General features: G+C 42.1%; 1 protein-coding gene across 2 annotated transcripts in view; it reads right to left on the bottom strand.

Moving 5' to 3' along the window:
* Positions 1–623: 623 nt before the first annotated feature.
* Elmod1 (ELMO domain containing 1) overlaps positions 624–26,358 on the bottom strand; it is a 53,136-nt gene continuing 27,401 nt past the window's right edge. Inside the window, exons 3-11 of one of the 2 annotated variants that reach the window (XM_050119507.1) lie at positions 24,590–24,735; positions 24,422–24,450; positions 23,003–23,100; positions 20,331–20,460; positions 14,594–14,727; positions 13,242–13,310; positions 10,245–10,295; positions 8,930–9,063; positions 624–1,985 (exon numbers count right to left, since the gene is read on the bottom strand). In XM_050119507.1, the coding sequence (XP_049975464.1) occupies positions 1,813–1,985; positions 8,930–9,063; positions 10,245–10,295; positions 13,242–13,310; positions 14,594–14,727; positions 20,331–20,460; positions 23,003–23,100; positions 24,422–24,450; positions 24,590–24,735 (964 nt within the window). In that variant the 3' untranslated portion in view covers positions 624–1,812. Of the gene's footprint in view, positions 1,986–8,929; positions 9,064–10,244; positions 10,296–13,241; positions 13,311–14,593; positions 14,728–20,330; positions 20,461–23,002; positions 23,101–24,421; positions 24,451–24,589; positions 24,774–26,358 lie in introns of both variants that reach the window. The other variant, XM_050119506.1, reaches the window with a different exon arrangement.

Below are 26,358 nucleotides of genomic sequence, written 5' to 3'. Positions count from 1 at the left end.
GGTGTGCGCTAAGCATCCACTGACGCTCCTCTTCTCGCTGTCTAACGGAGGGCACAGGTTGAAGGAGAGGCAGTAGAAGTGCTACCACCTGACCCCAGGTCTGAGAAAGAAAGGATGATAACCCTAGAGTAGAGAAATCCTACCAAGCAGCAACAGGCAGCGGAGGGTTCTTAAAAATCAGATGTCTCGCAGTAATCAAGGCAGATTTCATAGGATGTCATGAAGGAAAGGTAAGAGGGTTAAGGCATGGTGATGTATGCCTTTAATCCTAATTTAACTGGTGTTGGAGGCAGGTGAATATCTAATCCCAGGCCAGCGTAGTCTACACAGTGAGTTCCAGGTCAGGCAGGGTTACATAGTGAGATTCTTTTAAAAAAAATTAAAAAGAAGTCTTATTCATTAAAGCATTGCCAGACCTCAAGATTAAGGAAATCTCTCAGCCAGTTACACCTGGCTGCTCTGAAGACAGTAATTTATAACCAGTCGCTTGTCTTTGACAGTCCACCCACTCACGCATTTGCATATCTGAAGACCTACAGAGTACAAAGGCATCCAAATGAAACCCACTCTCCGTTACTGTAGAATGATATGTAATTTATTCATATACTGACAGTAGGCAGTACTCAAAATTCATTTAAATAAGCAAGTGATTACACAAACATCTAGTAATACTAAAATCGATAGTCCCAAAGTATAAAATACCATGGGTATGAAATACCATGGTAAATACTATTCAACAGACTACAATCATAATTCCAAACTAAATCACATTTTGAAGAAGATGATTCTTAGCAGTTGGAGGATGATTTCATTTTTCTTCTCCCAAGCAACTTCTTCCACTGTTACAAGGATGCTAATTTCAAGAAATAGTGCATGATAGAATCATTGCTCAGGTTCCTTTGTTGTAACACGTTTTCCTGAAAAAAGTTAAAATATTGCCCCTCAACCTAGAAAACAAACCAGTCAGACCTCAATCCCCTAAGCAAAGATGCTCGCATCGGGGTAGCGTTAAGGACTAACTCTGGGATTCAGCAAGAGGCAGGCAGTGAGAAACCCTTTGCAGCCTTGGGAAGATATGGCTTCTTTTCTGGGGCTCCACAATCACATACATATTTACACACCCAAGCCGTGAAGTGATGGGAATAAAATAAGTTTCTATCCTGATGGCTACAGCACAGTTGCAACTGTGGTTAAGTTAGGCTACAGGTCTGCCGGATTTCACACAAGGCTGACTCCTAGTTAAGCTAATTTCTTAATAGCCTCATTACAGTTTGGTGAAGTGCAGCTATATGTGCAGGAAGAGTTTGGCTTATCATGTGTCTGTCTGTATTATTTGAAAGTCTTATACTTTACCAGAATGGGGTCCAAGCGTGAACCCAGTTTGAGAAGCTAGCAGCAGTCCTCGTGAAGCATTTTTAATAAATATGAACACAGAATGTGATCCAGTTAAATCTCTTACATACAAATTACAGCTAGAGAATTATTACACATTTTTAATATTGAACGATGAGGGGAGGAACAAATCTAAAAAAATAGAAAACTTTCTCCATACCTGGGCGTCAAGGACAGATGCTAACACTGCAGGATGCCACAATATGAGCAGTCCCTGGAGGGTAGATACCCCAGAAAGAGTGGTATTTGGGGGATCTTGGAACTATGACCAAGAGATGAAAATACTGTACCAAAAGGCATGCATATATTTATATATGTATAGTCGCTATGTGCATTCGGTGTGTGAGCTGTCACCTAAGCAGAGACCTAAGACAACAATGAGGCAGTGTTCTGGGGGACCCATTGAAACCGGCGCGGGCACTACATGTTGATTAAACCCTCAGATGCAGCAAAATGCGGGCACAGCGCCATGTCTGGGTTCTGCAGCTGTTTAATGATCCTCTTGCGGAATTTCTCCCGCACACGGTTAAATTCCATTATGTCCATGGGGTCCTCCTCGATCCAAAACTTGTGAAACTCGTGCATCAAATAGCCTGTTAGGGACAAGACAGTGAGAGAGTCCTTAGCCATACTCCAAACCACTGCGGATGAGTTAGACCAAGGCAACAGTCTCTGCGGAGTTCACATGAAACACCAAGTTTATTATGACCAGTGGAGTAGAAGCTACCAAGTCGCCTATTTTGTTTTCTCCTTTTGCTGCTAATATTAGAGACATTGTTAGTTCCACAAAGTAGGAGGGCAAACCAATTCTGTTACTTCTTGAATATGAATCACATTGGGAACATATTCTCTTTTCTTAATTAAACTCTTTTTTTTTAATATTTATGAGTGTTTGCCTGTGATGTACATCTGTGCACCACACTGTGCAGTGTCCCTTGGAGGTTAAAAGAGAGCACTGGATTCCCTGGGACTGGAGTTACAGTTGTAAGCTGCTATGTGGGTTCTGGGAATCGAACCTGGATCCTCTGGAAGGGCAAGCAGTCAGAGTTCTTAACCACTGAGCAATCTCTCCAGCTCAACTTTGATGTCTCTCTCTCCCACCCTTGCTACCTTCCTCCCTCCCTTCCTTCCTTTTTGAAGCAGGTCTATGTAGCTCTGGCTGATCTGGAACTTGTGTAGGCCAGGCTGGCCTCAGTTCACAGAAATCCACCTGCCTTTGCCTCCTGAATGTTGGGATTAAAAATATGGGCCACCATGCCTTTATTTTCAAGTATTTCAAAAAATATTTTCAAATACTTAAAACTACATTTACTTGTGTATGTTTGTTGCAGGAATGTGGGTATGTGTGCATGCATGTGCACACATTGTAGGGACTGGGGAGAATATTAGGTGTTAAGTTTCCACTCTCCAGCCTATATATTGAGGTGGAGTCTCCAGCGTGATCCCAGGGCTTGCTACTTCAGTTAGTCTATCTAGCTAGCTTGTTCTGGGGATCTGTCCTCTGCCTCCTGAGCACGAGAACTGCAGATGGGCCATTACGTCTACTTGGTCTTTGTGTGGGTTCTGGGGATCTGTGCTCTGGTCCTTGTGTTTGCAAGGCAAGTGCCTTACACAGTGAGCCACCCTGTCCCCAGAACTTATTCTTTTTTTAAAAAAAATTTTGAATCTCACTTTATAAAATAACTTATTCTAAAAAGCTGACAGTGACTCCTTCATCCTTCCCTTCCAACTAAATTACACAGTGATTCCGTCTTTCAAAATTACTCCACTCTGCCTTTTGTCCTCTTGATACTCAATTTAACTAAAATTTTAAATTACCCTGACACATCAAACAAATGCATTTAACCACCTATTATGAGACAGTAAGAACTATAAATCAAATCTAAGCTACACAGACTCGTGATCGAGCTTCATGAAATTGCTAATAATACTTCCTTCCAAAGCCCAATTCCATATTCAAATGCTTTTGTGTTTCAAAGTTGTTATCTATGAACACTCTGGAGTTGAATTATTTTTTGAATAAATGCTAAGCATTTGAAGCAAGAATCTGTTTATTGTTTTTCTCTTCCCCATTTTATCCTTCCTTCCATCCCATTGCTTGTTTCAACACACATCTAAAATAATTGAAATGTGAATATTTCCTTTAAAAGGCAATATTATATATTTGTTTGTATGGAGTAAATCCCAATGCAATGGCAGACTTCTCTATAAATTAGAAAAAAGAAAATAATCCCAGTTTAGAAAAATAAAAGGTGAATGTTATATAAGTTCTTTGTTCTAACTTGAGAAGGTGCCAGAAAATACAGATAGAATGCTGGAGAGGACCTTGGTTGGGCTCTCAGCTCTTTTATTTTTCTATATAAAGAGAACCCAGAAGGAATGAGCAGGGGAAAGAATTCCAGGCTTTGGTATCTCTAGGAACAACAATGACAGTTACATAGATGAGGGGATTATTTTTTAAGGCCTTGGTATGGCGTCCTGGCTAGTCTTCAATTTGTAATCCTCCTGCTTCAGCCCAAGAGTCTTAGAAGATCCCCGTGTAGACAGCTGCTGGCCTGTACTTCATGGACCAAATATAATCCCCTGACACTTGCAGTGTGCGTTGTGCCCAGCACTCATCTCCTCTGCAGGGTACGCATGTGGCCTCCCCATCACGGCTCATGTGCAGTGAGTGATGGCGGCCCTTTGTCCCAGTTGTTTCAATGTGTGATGACAGCACTGTTTCTCCTGACCCCCGTCTCCTACTCACCCACAGGAACTCAATCCTCTGTCCATTTCAGTGACGGGAAAGCTCCTAAAATATCTCAGGAATAGCCTGGGGTAATTTGTTAAATACACAGGTCCACCCAAATTCAACCAGATGAATCTCTGTCACTGCAGTTTAAAACCTAAGATCTAGAAGACTCTATCTTTTCACTCCCACCTCCCACCCCCGGGTCTCCTTCTAGGAATGTTTCAATTAATATGGTTATAAAAGAAACGAATGAGATTTTATAATTTCTTCTTTTCTTAATATATAAAACACAAACACTTGTTTTCCAACAGGTCTTTGAGCTCAAATAAACATGCTTGAGTTGTTTTGCTAGGAGAGTCCGATTTCTAACATTATGATTTAAAATCATCCATGGTGCATCCATCCATTAGTCTCACTAGCATACTTCCACTGACACCGAGAAAGCAGCTACTGTGGGAACCATTTTTTCAATTGTATTTTTGACTGTATTTATATGGTACAATGCGATAAACTGATGCATGGGTATGATATGGACTATCAAATCAGAATATGTAGCATCTCGATCTCCTTTTAGTAAATGACTTTTTTTTTTTTTGTAGTGCACGTAAAGATGCCCACTTTTCTACAGTGTGCAGATACCCTGGCATCACACTCTTAAGAGGATGTGGTACATCACGGATTTCCAGGAGCTCCAGACACAACTGTTTCCCTCATCTTTCTATTGTACACACAATTACAAATGACCGTTTTGGAGGGTGATGGTGCTTCATAATCTGATACCAATTTCATGATACTTCCTTGATAACTACAAAGGTAAACTGCAAATCCTATAGGCAGATTCCCCGGGACTCTCCCTAGGTTATCAGGAAAATGAGTAGAGACCGTATAACATGATTGCACTAAGAATACAGAAATGGTGACCTGGTTCCCAAACCACACATCATAAAACTCCACTCATTTATTACACAACATTCAAATATTCATTTGGCCTGTTGTCTGGTCACCCCATCTGCCAATTACGTTTGTAACAGATACACCGTTGGGCACCGAGGATAGAGAGAAAGGTAGGGATCTCATGTTTCCTAATTCTCTGTCTCTTGGAGGGAGAGAGAGACAGGTATTCACTTTCTGACAATGATTTGTTAGCGGAGAAAGCTAACAGTAGTGGGACGGAGAAAGCAGAGTCAACCTCTTGCTTCTACTCTCCAATTTCATTCATTCCCCAGTGCTGTGGGCTGGCCAAGCAGATTTTATATCTCCACCTTACAAAGATGGACACCCGGGTTCAGCCAGGAAGCTTGAAAGGTGCATGCTCACACAGTTAACAGCTGGAAGCCAGGGCCAAACCAGGCCATCTTCCCATTGTCTCTACAGGCTGCCTCCTGCTGAGGTGGCAGGAATTATTCCTGTGTTAACAGTTCTCTCCACTGAAGGTCAAGGAACAAATAATTCGCCCCCTCGTCTGCACTTATCCTCCCCTCAGCTCGCTATACCTAATCTTACCCCCTTACTGTTGGTTTGTGTGTTCAGCTGAGCTTTTGATAGGATGGCGTTTTTTTGCAACACAATGCCTTGGCAGAGCAGTTCATGACTAAGACTGTGAAGTCAGGACAATAGAGCCATTACGTTCTTATTCCCTTTCCTCTAGATGAAACACTTGCTTTGAATACTAATTTGGCTTGCTATTTGAAGCCTGACGCATATTTATTGCCGCTCAAATGTGTCTTGGTTTTGCTTCACTGCTTCCTGTTAGCAAAGAGCAGAGGCATATGCAAGGATGCAGATAATTGCAAGAGTATTACAGAGGAGGTTGCAGAAGTGACCATGCTCAGTGGAGGGACAATGAATCCAGGGCATGGTTGGCCTCTTCTGAATTCACCTGGTCTCTCTGACCATAATCTAATCTGTTGGTGATTGCTGCTCTTTCTAAAACCTGAAGAGTGCCCTGGGAAATAAGAAATACTGCTTCATGCTAACTTATCTGGGCTAGGACTGTTGTGAAAAACCTATCAGTTGGGTAAGGCTAAAGCATTTCCAGGTCAGCTACACCCTCTTTTTCCCTGAAAAGAATCTCAGACGATATTATAGTATGTTTCCTGACAGTCCATCCATCCACCAGTCAATGTAGAGTTACTAAACTGGAGCATACAGCAATGAACAAGACATCTTCCCCTACCCTTAAATGTCAATTCTTCTTGGTTTTAACTCTCATTCTTTCCTGGGAGATTTACGGTGTGGTTCTGATTTTTAACGCCAAGCAGATGAATTCACAGTCTGTAGGCAGAACCCTTCCACCTCACCAGAGTTCTAGGACTTCCCATAGGAATGTCCATTCTGTAGCTCTGAATAGATTTTCCCAAAGGAATTTGCCTTCAGTTTGCGTCAAGTTAAACTCATCCTATTTTCTCTCACAAGAGCTTCCCTGATTTCCCCCAAGAAAGATGGAAACTCTAGAAAAAGGCAACTTATGAAAGGCTAACAAAATCACGGTGCAAGAGATTTTGTTTGTTACTAGCTCTGCGTGTGCTCTCCAACATGGCTTAAAGCTCCTCAAGGTCTGTTCCAAATTCTGCTCTTAAATTTCCTGTATTATATCTAACCATACCCGCTCAGTGTCATAGCTAACCATACCCTCTCCACTATATTGTTTGGGTCTGCTGTACACGCCTGTCTTATGGCCCTTGTCCTCACCACTTCTCTGGCTGTACCATTCAGTGCCCATTGCTTTACTTTCTGCCACGCAGCCTTTGGTTCCCACTGAAAATGGCATTTGCTTTAGGGGGTTCTCTCTGCTGCAGGCTCAGTGGGTGATGACAGTCAGATGCCTCTGCAGCATTTTGAAACAGTATCTTAACTTCCGAGTATATTGTACTTATTTGTTTTGATACCAGTCTTCCTCGGAATAGACCCCGATCTGCGGTCAAAACCCAGTCATATTTGTTGGGGACAGAACTGTTACAGGAGTGAATATAACCACCCACTGGTCAAAATGGGAGCTATAAAACATCACGTGAGGAGCTTAGATTTTCTACTAACAAGTTATAAAGTAAGTACTTCTTTAAAAGAACACCCTTTTCATTTTTTTTTTTGCCAATTATACTTGTATCATTCGGCATCAGATAGCTCACTATGTTCTGATGGGAAAACCAAGCACCACGAAGAGGTAGCCTGGTCTACCCTGGTCCTTGCTCTGCATCACTTCAGGTGGGCCTTCTGACTGCCAAACTCTCCAGCACCACAGCCACACTGCACTCCATTTCTGGGCTGTTTTTAACTCTGTTTACAGAAGATGTGGTTCTAGCCCCTGTTCACCCGCCCAGCCATACTCAGCCCCTTATTGGTTTTAACCCAGGTCTAACTGCTATCTTTGTTCATTTACTTAGTTTTCCATTGAATTTAACCACAAACCACTTTCCGTAAGGGTGCCAAATGCATTCTAGATGTGTTTGAACATGGTAGATGTTTGCTCAGTTCCAGAACTTGGTCAAATCTAGATCTGTTCTCAGCCTATTACAGGGACCCGTCTTGGGAGGGCCCCTCTCCTTCACCTATGAATTCCCTTTGCTTTCCTCCTGGAAAGATTTTCTGTTGTATGGATTCATTTATTCTTCCTGGGGTTACTCTCTTATTTTGTAGAAACAATGTATTTTTTCAAGAGTTTCCTTGTTAAGTTATGGGGAAGTAAAGTAAATATTTAAGGTTTATAAATATATAAACCTTATGTTTATAAAAAAAGGCTATCTTATTTTGCTACTCAATATTTGGTTGATAAATTAGCTTGGGAATATAATTTAAAACTGTAAAGCATAGTCCTTTTGTGCCATCTTAAGCTTTTGTAGTCAACACTCCATTGTGTTTGAGAATAAAAGGCTGCTTTCTAGAAATCCAGTGTGTGGTCTTGGTTCCAAAGTTTTTGCGTGACAGTTTTAGAATTTTTTAGCATCATCTCTCCACAGTGTCAAGTATCTCACGGTGATATAGACCTTGGTTTGGTGGATTTTAATCTGTTATATGGCTGCTTAGAACTTAAAATATGAAAATCTGTCCTTCAGGCCTAAAGATTTATCACAATATTTATTTAGCATGAGAGAGAGAGAGAGAGAGAGAGAGAGAGAGAGAGAGAGAGAGAGAGAGAGAGAGAGAGACTGTGTGTGGAGAGGTCAGAGGAGAGCTTGCAGGAGCTGGTCCTTGCCTTCCTTTGTATAGATCTTGGGATCAAACTCAGATCTTCAGGCTTGGCAGCAAATACCTTCACCCACAGAGCCACCTTGCTGGTCTGTTCCCCCACCCCTTGATTTGGAGATTTGTTTCCTTTCCCTGAGTTTCTCCTTTTTGTGACACCCTCGTTCTTCAGGTAGGATACGTCCCACAAGGCCCTTTTACGTTTCAACCTCTATCTTTACTTTTCACCAGTACCTTTTTGATCTACATTCTAGGCAAGTCTTTCAACCTTATTGTCTAATCTTCTTGTGAATTTCATTTCTGTCAAGACATAGGACCTGGCAGTCAACTCAAGTTGTCTTTAGAGTTGCATTCTTCAGTGTTAAGCTGTGCTAGATCAGAGGGAGACAGACAAAAAGTCAGGCCTGAAGTTGACACATGCATATCACATAAGAACCGAGAAAAAGAAAAATCCATGCTACCCAGAAATATAAGCATAGGTGTTTAAAGGAGAAAATAAACAGACAACAAAGTTAAACTTCCTCCAGGGTCTAACGTAGCTCCATCACAATAGTTTCTCAGCTTTGATCCTTGTCTGCTCTATAGAAATCCATACTGACAACTGAATAACAGGACACTTACAGAACGTTTGTTGGAAGTGAGACAGTGTCGGTGCTTCGGGGGCGATGTTGTAGAAATGGGTTTTTAGAGCACCACTCACGAGCAGATTGTATGCCAGATCGGTGATATTGATGCCCACAATTGCAAAGGAGTACCTGCAGGTACGACCCACAAAAACCAAAAGTGTTGCACATGGGGATATAAATACTTCAAAAACCTACAATCCGAGTTCCAAATTCCCCTTAGACCACCAGAGTGGCAAACCAGCTGTCCATCTGTACCACATCAAAGCCCCGTCCTCTAATTCTACCACAAGGGCTCGGTAGCATGTGCTAAGAGAACTGAGACTTCACATGCTTTGGCTTGGCGATTCTACTCCCAAACATATGGTAGGTGATCATCTGCAGTGGACAAAAGTTTATACATAAGACTATTTATTACAGCATTATTTGTCATGGCAAGACATAGACACCATCAAATATGCTAAAAAGACTTCTAGAGAAATTAATTATGGCAATTTCTGTGTTAACCAAATTATGGTAATTTTACAGCTAACTAAAACTGCATTCTTAGAGACTTTAAAGCAAGACATCTGTGTCGAGCGAGATATAGTGTGGGTGCATATGGGTGCAGGGGGAAACCTCTAGAATGAAAAGCGGTGAGTCCTTACTATGGGTGTGCAAAAGTGACAGGATGGGCTGGTGGCTGAGTTCTGCTCCGCTTTCCTGTGCTTTTCTAAATTTAAATTTTATGTGAGAAAGTTTTAAGATATTATTATATTTTATACCATAAGGTATATTTTATGTCCTTCTTCTACAGAAAAGGGAACAGAATTCTTAAATTCTCTCTGTTCTTGTATATCCGGGATATAAATATTTCTGAATGGAATAGGCCAATAAGAACATTTATCAATTTGTTTGTTTATTTATTTGTGTGTGTGCATGTGACCTCACGTGCCATGGCATATGTGCGTGGGAGCCAAGAGACCGGAACATTCTTTCCTTCTATATATAGGTTCTGGGGATCAAATCAGGTCATCAGGTTTGGTGGCAAGTTCTTTTACCTGCTAAGCTAGGTTGTCAGGTATTTAATGTTAAAAATTAAAACATTTTTAAAATTTTATTCCATTATATTATGAGTATTGATTTTTTTCCTGTATGCATATCTGTGAACAATGTGAGTGCCCCGTATACACGGAGGCAAGAAAGGGGCGTTGGATCTTCTGGAACTGGAGTTACAGATGGTTGTGAGTTATCATGTGGGTGCTGGGAATTAAACCTAGTTTTGCTGTCCCTGGACCAGGGCTGACAGTATTCACGTATGGTCCCACACTTACCCAATTGCTTTATCCATCCTTTTCTTTTCCCATTCTGCTTTGCTGAATTTGCTGAAAGAATGAATGAATAAATAAATGAACATTTATTATTTAATTTATTCTTACTCTCTTTGAATGCTTATACTAAAAGATTAACTACACATTACATGTACCTCTATTATCGCACTAATCAGCCTGAATATATCAGTGCTATAGGCAGCAGTACAAACTCTACATGAGGGCACACTGCTTGAATCCCATCAATCCCAACTTGTATGGTTGCTTTTAGAGTTGATATGTTCAAACGGATTAGTGTTAGATAGTGTACATAAACACAAGGTAACAGTTTTAACATGAGCCAGTGCAGGAAGATGTGGAGTTCTAGGCTAGCCTGGGCTATATAGTAAGACCTTGTTTCAAAAACAAACTTTAGCATCGGCGCTACATACAATTTTAAAATCCATCTAAGCGGGGGGAAAAGGAGAATTTTCTAGAAGAGATGGCAAATGACACACGGCAAACACTCATGGACTACCACAGCACACAACCACAGACACATAGTACACGCTGGATATTTACACACATGAGCTTCCTACTCTGTGAATGATTGGCTATGATGCCAAATAACTGCTGGAATTCATGCTAAAACATCTCTCCCATTTTTAGAGTGTGATTCCTAACCAAGAGAGTAAACCAAAGCGGCACCCAGGGGAGTTTTGCCCAGATTCATCTTCAAAATGAATTGAGTTGCATGTGAAATTAAAAAATGTTCTAAGTGTCCATTTTCTTTCCAACAAAGCTTCGAAAGTCCACAGTAGGTCCATATTTACTAAATGAAATCTGTGTCTGCATTTGTTAAATGAAACCTTTGTATTTGAAATGTAACAAAAGGCCAAGTAGCTTCCATCCATTTGATAACTTATAAGATAGTCCCCAAGTAAACCGAAATCAGCAGGCAGAATTCTCCTCATAAGATCGCATCTACCTTTATCCCTCAAGTTACCGAGGACCCTATGATCAGTCCCAAAGGCAGCAATATATCATGGTTGCCAAAGGACAGTTGGGAACATGTCCTTAGTACATCTATGTCTCACTGCTGAATACCTGGAATGCGCAGGGTTTGACAGAAGCTATGCTGATACCATAATTGGTCAAAATTTCAGACAACTATATAAGAAACAGATCAGCGCTCTCAAGACATTTTGATTCAGACTTGGTGACCTCCACTATCAATTGGAAGCAATGAATACAAAAGCGTCTTTCTCTTTGACTGGATTGCAGCTTGAGGGATAAACTAGGTTCCTTCACAGCACACACAGAGGCCAGCCTCCTGAAGAGTGGTCCACAGTGCCTTAAGCCCTCTCTAATCTCCGCTGAAGGAGCCGCAACCATGGAGCCTCTGTCTACCCTCCCCTTGCTTGAGAACGGCTCACTGACAACATTCATCTCCCTTCCACAGTTACACCCAAAGTATTTTAAGCTTATTGTTACTACCCCAGGACCAAAGAGTAGCCATGACTCCTGGTTCTGATCTGAGAAACACCACTTGGAAACACACACAGACTCTCAGCCAGCTTTAGTTAGAAGGCGTTCATCGGCTCCACAATGCCGGACTACGCAATTCAGAAGATACAATTTAAAAGCCAAAATAGCTTGAGGTTGATCATGCAATCTGTCAAGAAACATCTAGATGATTTTAATGTTTTTCTTGAAATAAATGAAAGTAAAGAAACTGAATTTTTAATCTCATAAAAGACTATACATGTAAGTTTGGGAAAATAATATAATTTAATGAACCTTAGTCAACTGGGGTTAGGAGGAAGATAATAGTAACATCAGGGAAATAAACCCAAGTCACTCAATTCCTGAATTTTAAGATTGCTATAGTATAACTTTAGGTTTATTTAGCCAGTAATAACTAAGTGCTATGAAGTGGTGGACAAAAAATAATCTAATGGGACCAGGACAGTAAAATAGGAGGAATTCTCAGAAGAGCCACTGACTCGTACATTAACTACTATTTAGAATTATCACATTGGAAACACATCCATCAAAGCCAGAAGTGGTGAGGCAGGCTTTTAATCCCAGCTCTAGAGAAGTAAAGGCAGGTGGGTTTCTGGTCTACATAGTGAGCTCCCAAGCTATCCACAGCTACGTAAAGATAGTCATCCATGACTACACAATGAGACCGTGTCTCAAACACAATTACTAATTGAAGAACAAATTTTCACTATACAAGAAAATTCTAAAGTAAAATGTCTGTTGAGGAGTTTAGGTCATGTTTGCGAGATGGCCACCTCTTCAGAGGAAGGGATTATATGCCCCTCAAACTGGGTATAACCCTGGCTTCTCGACCCTTTTGTTAGATTAGGTCAATCTCAATTTTAGCTAATAAAAATGCAGTCAACAAGTGGTCAACCATATCAGATTAAAAGTTGGTGAATGTTTAACTTTAAAAGTGGTTTTCACAAATCTATTTATTTTATAAATTCTTATCCTATTGATTCTAAAACAGAATAAAAACAACAAACCACAAAAAAGCAAAGAAAAATACCTTATTTCCTCTTTAGTGATATCCCTTCACGTGTTCAGTCAAAGAAAAGAAATCAAGTAAATGGAAATGCAAGCATAGCCCTGAACTTTAAAACAAAAGAGCCTCAGATAGTCCAGCTTTCTCTCTGGGGCTTTGACTTCCATTCTTCCTTATGACCACACCATGCTCCCTTGTCTCTGAATTCTTTCCTCTATGTCTGTCCCTCCATGCTCACCTTTCAATTTTCCTAGGCACTCTTGACATACATCTCTACCTTCTAAGTCCTGAGGTGAGTATCCGGAGCACTAGCCTTCCTGTTTAGTACCTATCAAAAGGGCTAGCGAGAGCAGTACAGCTTGGCTCCCAGTGAGCGGGCTCTCCTGACAACACTTCTCTATAGATCCATGTGGAAAATGCTATTTACTGATCTCCCCCCCCTCCAAAAAAACCCAAAACATAAACCATCTTTTATTTGGAACAATTACCTGAATTTTGGATGAAGAGAGTCGGAGAGGACCTGCTGAGCCACTGTGGCATCCCGCTCTGCGAAGTATCTGCAGGCAGAGGGGAAGAACCGTGATTGCACTGTCCACGAGACAGCCACCCTCACCTGGTGGGATGCTGCTTGGCACCCAGAGGTAGACACTGGCATGAGGTCACCGCTCTTCCAGAGCCAACAGACTTGAAAACTTAATTACAAATTTCGTTACTACCTAGAGAGCCAAGCCTATAATCCAGCATTCTTGATAAGGGGTGGGTGGTTCTGTGATTGGAAGACTCCAGGGACAGAAGCCCCAGAGAAGCAACACGGCGAAAGGGAGAGAGAACTCTAGGTCCTCCCCTCCCCTCCCACCCCTCCCCTTCCCTCTCTTTCTTTCTCTCTCTCTCCCTTCCTTTGTCCTTCTATCCATCCTCTCTTCCTTTTTTTTTTTCTAAGACAGTACATCTTGCAGCTCAGGTTAGCACTGAACCCATTACACGGCCAAGGATGCGTCCTGATCCCCTAGCTTCTGTCTCCCAGGAGTTAGGATTACAGGTGTGAGCCCCAATGCCCAGATCAAATGCATCTTTCTTAGAAGGCGGTCATACTGGATTTGGATTCATCTCACAGAACTTAGGGATGTTAATAAAGTGAAATTTCTGCCTAATAAACACAAAAACTCACACCACCTCCAATGTACTTCATAAAAAATATTTAACAGGGCAGTAATAAAGCTATATTATAAACCCAAATTACTAATGTATGACTCTATATTTTATTACACAAATCTAATGGGGGGTTACAGGAAGATTCCAAGCAGAAATTTTAGAGTTGTTTATTGTGTGTCTCTGTGCACATGTGCAGGTCGGAAGACAATGGAGTCGGTTCTCAGCTTTTGTTATGTAGGTTTCCGGCCTCAAACTCAGGTCGTGGCCTTTGGCAGCCACCAATTTTCTCTGCTGAGCCATTTCAAGGCCCTGCATTGATATATTTTAGGGGTACATATTGAAATATGAGAGGTGAAATGACAAACAGTATAGGAGTTTTTATTAATATTTTTGTCTAAAAATAATGTTGAAATTTCTGAATTCAATATAAAAGTTTTTTGAATATTCTTGAAGATTTCATAATAAAAAATTAAAAATACTATTTAAGAGCGGCTTTCAAAATTCTATGAAGTTTGTTGAAATACGGGCAAGGTGCTGGTAAGTTTGTCTGAACCCGAGCTTCCCCTCTGATGATTTGAATATTCTTCTGGCGTCTTTTGGGACGTGGCTTTTGAAAGTGATAGCTCTACCTTGGCATTTCGATACCAGCGCATTGCTCTAATGCTCAACTCTTCCTCATTCTACTCACTGTAAATTATAAAGTCCCAGGAGACCCATTCCTCGAAAATCCGTTTTCGGATCATCGCCTTGGAAACCGATCTCACACCACTGCTTAGAAATCCGAGCTTCCAGGGGCGTGTTGGGCTTCAGGAACTGCCACAGCTGCAGTGGAAGAAAAGAGAGCCACTCTTGGGTGTGCACATGCAAGGGCTCTGTCTTATTGGTTCAGATGCTGTGAGCTGTATTCTCACAAGAGGCGTTGCAAAGCTGAGTATAGGCACAGATATCACAATAGCAGTTTTTAAAGGTGACCCCAAAAAGCAAAAATGTTATTTCATAATAAGAGCAGGAGGTTACACACCTTTACTCTTTCCTCCAGAGCAAACTGTAGGCCCTGTTATGGGGCTGTTGCTTTGAAGGCAATAGAATGCATGCATGTATATTCTAGTGTTTTAAACCTTTATATTTTTGCTCCTAATCAACGAGGTAAAGAGATAAATAACATCCTACAACAATGTTCTTTTGGGAGGGTCGCTAAACTATTTAAGACTACAGAGAAAGAGGAAAATGGAAAATGTTGAGGTCTCCTGTTGTTCAACTCCACAGAAACCCTTTTCTAGCATTCCACCAACAACTGAGCATGGACACCATTAATAAAAACAGCAGCACACTGACTCGAGTTTCATCTTTTAGGTCTCATGTGTGATGGGAGTGAGAGCAAATACCGTACAACCAGATAAAGGAACACTGGCAGTACTCACGAGTGAGCCTCAAAATACAGTGTCATCTTGAAGAGTTGCCTAAAATAATTTCATCCAAAATCAACTATATCCCAGTGGAAAATATAAACTCAGGACATTATGCTCTTTACTGATTTATAAATTTTGTTTATTTTCCAGGGTTTCTGTAGAAAACTAGGTTAAGCATACATCATAATGATAGAGCTAGGTAGATAGACGGCAGGGACTGCAATCCATGGCTCTATATAATATGTAATGTTTACGGGTATATGCAGCTCTGAGCCTCCTGACTCGGATGCTCCAGGTCAGCCTTGGTAACAACATGAATTAAAGGCTCGCCTGGGTTAGCTGAGCGTATAAACTGGGACAGCAAACTCTGTGCTCAGTCTTTGTAGCTACTCCGGGCAGTGAGCTGTGTGGACTCTGCCGTAACTACTTTTCCTTTTGTCTTCATAGTAGGACAGCAGACAGGGACAACAGAAACACACACACAGCTACTATGTGACCATACAACACTAATAAAAATGGGTGGTAGATGTGGCTCATGTACTTTTGCTTGCGGATGCTTGTCCTAAATGATTTTGCAACGTAGGAAAGATGAAGCTTGAACTGGGGCCGTCATCCACCAGCCCTGGCCAGGCTCTGCAGATACAAGGAGACTATGCACGGTTTCCTCTGAAGAGATACTGCAGTACAATGGCAGGGGCAGTTTTTAGTGACATGGGCTTGCACGGCCACCGCGCAGCCTATTTTCTCACCCCCTCTCCAAATGGAGATAATACAGTACATCAGTCAGCACAAGGTTGTTGTCAGAATGGAAATGGGAACTCAGTGCAGAATTTATTGTAGTGGCCAGTGATGTGGGAGTGATTTCTTACTAATAAAGAAACTGCCTCGGCCCTCATAGGACAGAAAATTAGGTAGGCGGAGTAGACAGAAGAGAATGCTGGGAAAAAGAAGCTGAGTCAGTGAGTCGCCATGATGCTCCCACTCCAGACAGACGCAGGTTAAGATCCTCCCTGGTAAGCCAGCTCGTGGGCTACACAGAATATTAAAAATGGGTTAAAACAATATGTAAGAGCTAGCCAACAAGAAGCTGGAACTAGCCGGGCCAGGCAGTGTTTGAAAGAATACAGTTTCCGTGTAATTATTTCGGGGCATAAGCTAGCCATGCGGGCAGCCGGGTGCCGGGGACGCAGCCTCGCCGCTCCTAATGCAACAGGCCAGGACCCAGCAAACACCCAGCCAGTGTTTCGTTACTATGATGTCATTGCTCTCATACTCTGAAATTCAATTACCCAGAAGGGCAGAAGAAAGATCTCACCTCTGTGTGTTCGGGGAAATTATTTCAAAATCCAGTGAATAAAGATTAAGAAAGCCAGGTGGCTTCTTCTGTGAGAACAATGAACAGCAATAAGAAGAATATGAGCAAATTCCTGGGCACTTGGCTGTCACGGCCTAGCCTGAGTTATGGAGAGATGCTCTGTATGTAATGGACAGGGATGCAGCAGGTAGAGCTGAGAGAGGTACCTCAGGAAGGGGCCAAGGTGCTGTCCCAAGCAATATGGACTCTACTACAGGACACAGCAAGCTTGAAGGTGTTTTGTTTTGCTTGAGAAAACATCTTGCATATAGCCCAGACTGGCCTTTGCGCCCCAGTCATCTTTGCCTTGTGTCCCCAGTGCTGGGATTACAGGTGTCTAGGGATAGTAATCCATCTTAATGGCTAGACTTGTCTCCTAGAATCCTCTCTGTCAGTATGAAGAGGATGGAAGGGAAGAGTCTTATAGTTAGGATCAGAATTACAAGATTATAATAGGCAAACTGGAGACGAAGGCAAGAAGAGAATGGGTACGGACCTTTTGCTGTACTGTGTGGATAATAGTTAGGAATTTCTGGAGATTAGAACATGTCCTGATTACATTGCAAATCATGTAAGGGTAAAAGGGAAAGTCTGTCATAAAAGGGCTCAACTCAGAGCTAGGCACGGTGGCTCACACCTATAATCTCTGCATTTTAGAAACTGAGGCAGGAGGATTGCCACAACGTCAAAGACAGACTTGGCTACATAGAGAGTTCAGGACCAACTCACAAAAACATAGTGAGACTTTCTCTTAAAAGAAAAACATAAAAAGCAAAAAGTGGCAAACCTGATGGTAAATAGTTCTGGCTTTATTATTTACTGATAGGCGATAATCAGACAGTCCGCCTGAACTAAAATAAATGTAGTTTTCTCGACTCTAAAACAAAGAACATAATCACTACGTGATTCTTTAGCCATGACATCAGAATGAGAGCATGTGCATACTCAAATCACAGCCACCGATGAAAGCCAACAGACCGGTCCAGGGGGTCTCAACCTGCCGAGCGCAGAGACCCTTTATGAGGAGACCCCCAATTATAAAAGTATTTTGTTGCTACTTCATAACTGTAATTTTTCTGCTGCTAGGAATTTTAATATCAGATATATTTGGTATGCAGGATATCTGATGTGTGGCCCTGTGAAAAGGTCATTTGAACCCCCAAGGGGTTGCAACCCACAGACTGAGAACCACTGGACTAGTCACGTGTGTCTGACGTACTGGATTTCACTGGCTGAAATAGACGCGAAACTAACAAATAGGATTTGGACACCTGCTCTGTGCCATCTTCAGATGTCCTTAACATAAACATTGTGGAATATTTGTTACACGGTGTGAAGATGTGTCGCTGTGAGTGGTTTAATAAAGAGCTGGGTGGTCAATAGTGAGGCAGGAGAGAATGGGTGGGCTTTCCAGGAGGAGAGAGAACTCTGGGGAGAAGAGAGGTAGGAACTGGACAGTGAGACACAGGGAAGCAGAACGTGCAGGGGAGAGATGAGGGAACAAGCCATGTGGCAGAATGTAGGTATAAAAATACGGGTTCATTTAAGTTATAAGAGCTCTTTGGAAACAAGCCTAAGTTAGAGGGCAAGCCTTCATAATTAATAATAAGTCTCTCCGCCATTATTTGTGGGCTGGCGGTCCTGACGAGAAAGTATTACTATACAATAGCTAAGGGTGACAGCTAGTCTTGACTGACAACTTGACCACATCTGGGATTAACAAAAACCCAAGCAGCTGGGCACACCTGTGAGGGACTTTTCCCAGGTGGGTCACTCGAGGCGGAAAGACCCACCATAAACCTGGGCCACACCTTCTGGTGGCCACCCACATAAAAAGTCATGGAAGAAGGACGCTTTTGCTTTTTGCCTGCTTGTCCTCTCTGGCTGGCAAGTTCATCTGTCCGGTCCCTGGGCCTTTGCTGGTGCTAGAACCACTAATCCTAACAGCTGCTTCAGGATTTCTGCACAGACTGAACAGTGGCAGTTCTCTAGGAATTCCCTGGGACTCCAGCACCAGATTGGGACCCATGAGACATCCGGTCCGGTGGGTTAACCCACTGCGGGATCCATCAGGAGACGGCCGTTGTTGGATTACTTGACCCATAGCTGGTAAGTCACTGTAATAACCCCATTTTAAAGTACAGATTCATTCTGTCATTCCTGTTACTTTAAAGGACCCTGACTAATACACTAAGGTGCTACAGTAAGTCATTAATTCACCTCCCTTTTATGCCGAACACCTATTATAAGCCAGCTCATATCATTATCAGACCAGTCACAGAGCAGACATTCAAATGCCATTAGCTAATTTTGAGTTTATCTCGGCCTGTGAAGCATTTCAGACACGGATAGCCAGGCTGTCAACTATGCTGATTCGTTTCATTTTCATTCACCTTGATCCTAGCTATTAAATCATTTTGGTGAGTTTGATAACCCCCATCAGAAAACGGTCCTGCAATAGGAGAAGGCAGAACTCAACTAATAGGCTAGCTAAAATTAACAGGAGAGAAAGAGAAGAAGGCGTGCTATTGCCAAGAATGAGATTGCTTCAGGTTTTAATGATCACCTCAGTTCCAGCACTAATTAGTAGAGACAAATGAATCACCAGCCTACGTACTTGCGTACACAAAACATGCACTTTCACACAAAACACAAGAAGCATTAAAAATTTACATCTGTTGACATTTTCAGCTAAACAAAGGCGGGGCAGATAAACAAAGGCTTCTTTCTTTTTTTAAGATTTATTTTTAATGGCATATATGTGTGTATCAGTGTATGACTACCCCTACATAAGTGCAGGTGCCTGAAGAGGCCAGCAGAGGGCATCAGAACCCCTGGAGCAGACGTGATTGGCGGTTGAAAGCCAGCAACTTTAAGCAGCATACTCTTTTGACCGGGCCATCTCTCTAGCTCCTCCCCTAGTTTTGTTGCTGCCTATTTAAAATTTAGAAAGAGACAGAGAAGCACTCGATGCCAGCAGAGTATCTATTTTCAGAAGTGAATGTCTAAAATGTTTTAATTGAGTTAGCACTTCCAAATGGTGGTCTGAATTTTATTCTTTGGACTTGATTGACCTTATAAGCTGATGTTTTATTGCTGTTTTCTGATGATGCAGCATCAGAGCTGCTAAGACTCAAGCAAGGAGTACTTTACATTACCTTCCTGGCAGGCTCAGTGTGCCAAGTAAAAACCTTTACCTCCTCTTTGAACATTTGCCAAGTTACATGAATAAATAATCATCAGGAGGATCTTGGGTAATTTCCCCAGAGGGCTATTGCTGAAGCAGAAATCAACCTCATTGTCTTTGATGTGTATTAGAGTCGTAAGTAAAAACCCCATGACACTCTGACAAATGCTCTCTCGATTCTCCCGCAGCCTTCAACTCATCTGAAACAATGCAAACTTGAGCCAAGTGCGAGGGGCCACTCCCCCATAGAAATAAACCTCTGATGCGTTCTCAGATTATAAGAGTCAACTGGCTTTAAAGTTAATTTCTCACATGAATTTTCTGATGAAAAAATTACCCCCAACCAGCAAGAGAACTCAGCCTTGCCAATCCGTCACAGCACCCATGTCTTACTCAGCTCTGTATCCTCAATGTACAGAGACCGCCTGGCCTGAGAGCTTGGTAGCCATTAACTGACGTTAGGGGAAGGACTCACCTTCAAAAGCATCTCTTCGTGTTGAGGGTTGTCAGAATCGTAGGGCTCTCTGCGTAGCTTTTCCACGTCTGCAATGAGGTTTCTGTAACCCACAATTTGCAGAAGGCAAGCCTGGAGAGAGATTCCCAGCCTAAAGTACAGAAGAACCGAGTGTGGGAAAAACGAACCCATGTGCCGCTGGCATTTGCTCCCTCGATGCCTGTAGCAGTTTTTATGTAAATGGTTCATGTACATATTCAGGAAAGTCACCCTTCCTTTTTCTCTTCCTTTGTTTCTCCAGGCAGGGTCTCATGATGCAGACCAGGCTGGCCTAGAACTCACTCCTTAGCCCAGGCTGACCTCAGATTCTAGACCATCCTCCTGCCTCAGACTCGCACCATGCCTAGCTTGAAGCAAATTTGGTTGAACTGTGAAAATCCTCTCCCTTCATTTTAGTTTTTTCTTAAGTGCAAATTTAACTCTTTGGCTTAAAACAAACAAGGAAGGCCTTCAGGAAGGTGGCTTGAAAGATGTGAGGACAGAAAACAATAGATTCTTAGGGACCATTTAGGGGGATATATTGGATTTACTTCAAAAGTCTTTTTATGAGAGGAAGAGAGAGAAAGAAAGGAAAGAGGGAGTGGGCTCTCGGGGGATTTAGAACAAGAAACTTTTCTAGACAAAATAAAAGAAGCACAACGGCAGCTGTGGTGGCTGTGGTGACATCACGCCTGTGAATAGTGTCCCAAGAGTGGAGGGAGTGCCATGAGCGACATCTCTCCTCCGCAACATTCCTTCCAGAGACCAACCACTCTACACATCTGGACACTTTCCTATGTGGAAACAAACTTGGCTTTTTTTTTTTTTTTGTTACCAAGTGGACCAAATTCAGTGCTCTAAACAGATTTACCTCCACCATCCCCCCTAGGCCTAACTATTTTATGATGTCTACTCTTCTAGTTCAGGGATTCTCAGCCTTCCTAATGCTGCGGTCTTTTAATACAGTTCCTCATGATGTGGTGACCCCCCCCCCCAACCATAAAATTATTTTTGTTGCTACTTCATAACTGTAATTTTGCTACTGTTATGAATCTTAATCTCAGAAACTTATGATATGCAGAATGTCTGATATGTGACCCCTGTGAAAGGGTCATTTGACCCCCAGTAGTCAAGATCCACAGGTTGAGAACCGCTGTTCTAGTCTCATTTACAGGGCTAGGGGAAAAAGCCCTATCCCTTCAGTTCCCTCTCGTGGGGCATGGCTTCTGATTCATAAGGTACACATTTTGCTGTGAATGCATAGCATGTTGAATATATCTAATCTATGTGTACACCTGTAGCAATTATAATTAAAGAAAAAGAAGCCATGAATTTGAGAGGAATCGGGGGGGCAGAACATGGGAAGGCTGGAAGGGAGGAGAGAAAGGGGAAATGATATAATTATATTCTAATTAAAATATAAAAGTGAAAGCCAGTTTTAAAATTTTAATAAAGATTATTTATTATTTGTGTGTCTGAGTGCAAGTATGTGCACCGTGTGCAATAGGTGCCCACAGAAGCCAGAGGAGAGAGCATCAGACCCCTTAGAACTGGAGTGATAGGTAGCTGTGAGCTGCCATTTGGATCCTGGGAACCAAACCCAGGCTCTCTGCAGGAGCGCTAGTGCTCTTAACTGCTGAGCCATCTCTCCACCCCATGAGAAAAATTTAAAACTATGTTTATTACATAATTAACTCAACCTTAACGTCTGAATGAGGCAAAGCTATAGCTTACTAGCACACAAGACTATAAGAAGATGCTGCAGACACCAAGAGCAAATGGAGTTTTTTGACTCTTGGATAGATGGAGAAAGAGCAACACCTAGCTGACTCTGAAATCCCGTTCAACTCTGGCTCCATCTTCGTTCTTAACAGTCTGTGACATTTGCTGCCCTCATGCACATAGATCTACAAGACAGTTTGATTGTTACCAACCTCAAGCTGTGTCTAAATATACCTGCATTTAGAATTCATTCTCCTTAATGCCTTTAAGGTCCAAATTCTACTGAAAAAAAATTGCTGCGCCCAATGGAAAATATAAAGCTAATTTTAAATGTCACGAACATTGCCAAATGCATTTTAATACTTCCAAGATGAGAGGAATAAATTATAAAGTTCTGAAGTATTCATATAAAAACCATCTCTTCCTCCCACGCATGCCTGTCTTCTTGACAAGCAGGTAGGAACTGTCTCCAAGATTATCAGCCCGGCATAATGGAATATTCATGAGGGAACTGAAGGAATATTCTAGATGGAGCAGAATCAGTATAAGCACACTTATGATTTGAATATATGCAATTAATGTAAAGCACCGAAACCAAGTCATGTCCTGAAGATGAACGGGCTTCCTTGATCTTGTGTTTTGATATTAGTTCTCGCTCCCCCCCCCCCGCCCTTTTTCAACTCATGGAGACAGGACCATAAGCTTACAAACCAGAAGAAGCCTAAAGTCATTACCATTTACATACATGAAGCATCTCCATTTTACTTAATGTTCATCTGAAAGTCAAAACACTGCAGATAATTATTTTGAAGAGGGAGGGAGGGAGGGAGGGAAAGAGAGAGAGAGAGAGAGAGAGAGAGAGAGAGAGAGAGAGAGAGAGAGCGACATGTGATTTGGGGTCTGTATTTCTCACATGCAAGTCCAGTTCTTACTGTGGGTTGATGTCAGGGTTGATGTTTTTCAGCTCCATGATGTCATCGATAGTCTTTTCAATGGCATCAAGGTGAACACTCACTGAGGTCTGCAACAGCTAGGAAACATCTTTCAATCAGTTTCTCCCGTTAGCAGCGGTGGCTTACATACCCCTGGGGCAGAGGCTACAATTCTACACCTCTGTATGAGAGGAGGCGCTCAAAACAGACTGACACAGTATGTTTGGATCCCCGGGCCTTCTGTGTTTCCACAGCCTACGTAGCGCCATTTGCCCAGTCGAGGTATTTGACATAAAGCAGGCACGTAGAAGGCATGGGCTTTGCTTTATTCTTTTTGTTGTCATTTGTTTGTTTTTTTTTTTTTTTTTTTTTTTTTTTTTTTTTTTTTTTTTTTGGTTTTGGTTTTTCGAGACAGGGTTTCTCTATGGTTTGGAGCCTGTCCTGGAACTAGCTCTTGTAGACCAGGCTGGTCTTGAACTCACAGAGATCCGCCTGCCTCTGCCTCCCGAGTGCTGAGATTAAAGGCATGCGCCACCACTGCCCGGCTTGTCGTCATTTGTTTTAAGCTATTTATAGTACACTGGTAGCTTCTTTTTCACTTCATAGAATGAGGGTTGCCAAAGTTAAAGAAGATGAGGTAAAATTATCAAAAACCTTGCAAAATAAAGCATATTTTTCTCTTATGTAGATGGTCAACTGTGTACTATTTTTTAAATATTTTTTCTTTATGTATGGGTGTTTTACCTGTGTGTATGTATGTGCTCCATGTGTGTACAGTGCACTTGGAGTTCAGAAGAGGGCATCAGGGCACCTCCCCCAGACTGGAGTTACTGATGGTTATGAGCCCATATGGGTGCTGGGAATCCAACTTGGGTCCTCTAGCCTGTCCTGAAACTTGCTCTGTAGACCAGATTGGCCTTGAACTCAGAGATATACCTGCCTCTGCCTCCCGACTGCTGGGGTTAAAGACATGCGCCACCATAGCCCAGCTATTATATTCTTGTTTTATGATTTAAGAAGTGGTATAAAATGAGTTAATTTGACATAGACTAAACTTTACAAGTACGCCTAGAAACTGTCATATATGCAAAAATGCACTTACTTCCTGTTTATATATGCTTTTTGTCAGTGATCTATTTTGTTCTTGCAAGTTCAATTTTAGTTTTTATTGTCTAAAGTACTTTATTCCATCGTGTGCACATCTGTGTAAGGTGCACACATTGCACAGCAGGAGTGGAAGTCAGAGGACGGCCTGAGGAGTCAGTTCCTCCCTGTGGAACCTGGGGATCACACCCAGGCTTGGTGGCAGCCACCTTTACCAGCTGAGTCATCTCACTGCTCCACAGGTTTTATGTTTCATGATCAAAGTAAGACCCTCAGTGAAAATTTACTGAAAAATTAAAAAAACAATTTATTTACCTTACTTTTCGAATCCCTCAGTGATGTTTCTGTTGAAGTAAGAACACACACACATGCCATTAGCTATAACGAGTTATAAATGTTCGAATATGACCTACTTAAAATATTATACTGCATTCTCAGTCCCACCAACTGTGAGTTCTGCCCTTCCTTCCACGCCCTGCTCACCAATTTTCATGGTTCTAGACGCTCCAGGCTTGGTGCTGTAGCAAATCCTTTGCAGTTCACACCTTCCTGTGAGCTTCCGCATCACGAACTTCATGCAGCGCCACAAAAACTTACAGTAGAAATACAGGCACACCTGGATCAGCATCCTGTGGGGAACAAAAGACAGCGCCCTTCCCATAGAAAGCTGCGAGAGAAGAGAGAGCAGCCACCACCAGCAAGAAAAGAAGCCAGGAAGAAAACCAGCCATTAGATCTCAGCATCCACAGGTGTTCATCATTCCACTCCCGAGAGGGACAGTACCATGGCTACACAACTCCAACAAGCTGAGGGGGAAACCCTGGGATTCTGTTTCTCCCATCTTTGTCTAAATATTTTGGAACTCAATCAGTGTTAACATGGCCTCTGCCTGAGACATCGGGTGGGGGAGGGATACCTCCTCTTTCAGGATGAATGGCTGTTCATCATCCCCCATCTCATCCCCACCCGGCCTCCAGACCTAATTCCACTCATACCCCACTGCCCGCATTTTCTCTTTCCTTTCTCCCATCCTTTCCTGTCTCCCTTTCCCCTGGCTTCTGCTGCTCTCCTTTGGTCATGTGGCTGCTGCCTTCCTTGCTGACCAATCCCAGCATGCCTTGTTTCTGCCCAAAGGCTTCCTCATCAATTTTCAGAAGAGGCACTTTTGACCTTTTATTCTTACTCCAAGAGGACAATGTTCTCTGATTTAAATTTAAATTTTTTTCAGAACCTCTACGGGAGTCTTTTCTGGGCTCCAACAAAACACCATGTTCTTACCACACATCCCAACTCCAGTGGCACCTCAGCAAACCAGCAATCGTGTCTCTAAACAGGCCCATTTTCACACATAACTGAACTTGTGACTTTGCTTTTTATGTAGATTTTTGATTTGAAAATGAAATGCCTGCTAGTTTCTGCTATTGTTCAGGATCTCAGTGGCTTGTGCTTTAGAGACAATGACAACCTGCCACCCAGACTGTTAGGTTCAGCCCTCTTCACATTGTGTTCCTAGGAGACCGAATTATATGTTACTTCCCATTGGTGTCGTTTCTAAAAGGTTCCCCCCCTCCAAATGTTCTCTGATTCTCTCTTGTTCCAAAATAAGGTGTTTAGGGCTACTGGGATCAATTACAGTCACCAGCAGTCTTAGCAATGGGACTCATTCAGCTGGCCGATTAGTCAACTAATTCTTTGGTTATAGTCATGTGTTTGAATAGGTCTGGTTCTAATATCGTCAACAGTCTTGTGTTAAAAGTAGAGTCCAATGTGTTTAAAAGGCACAGGGTTTAGGTTTTTATAAACACAAAGGAAACGATGACGAGAAAGAGCACGGCCTCCAAACTATTCCACAAAGCAGGCACAGTGGAATACTCCACAGGCAGGAAAATCAGATCCTAGGACAGCTCATAACACAAAAATGTTCGTGATATTTCCTTGATAGGAAAAACCGCACACAAAGACTCATGCAATGACCTACATTTCCTCTAGAAGTAAAACCATTTTAATAGTGATACATAAATAACAGGGGGCCGGCAGGCTTCAGGATGAAGATATTAATAACGGCGTTGCTAGTTATTGGAGTCATCAGCAGTAATTTCTTCTTGATTTACTAAGCACACTTTCTTTTTCCTGAATGTTATTTTAAAAAGCATGAAAATGACAAAGCCGCTAACATGTATAACATGGCCACCAGAAGTCATTAAGGGATGTGTGTTTTCTGTGTGCAGCCAGTTACTGTGAAATCGGCTGGA

The sequence above is a fragment of the Alexandromys fortis genome, unplaced genomic scaffold, assembly GCF_014885135.2.
Source record: "Alexandromys fortis isolate MF-2015 unplaced genomic scaffold, M_Fortis_MF-2015_v1.1 scaffold_167, whole genome shotgun sequence".
Taxonomy (NCBI): Eukaryota; Metazoa; Chordata; class Mammalia; order Rodentia; family Cricetidae; genus Alexandromys; species Alexandromys fortis.
The sequence above is the reverse complement of the archived record's forward strand: the minus strand, read 5'-3'. Positions and strand labels throughout refer to the sequence as shown.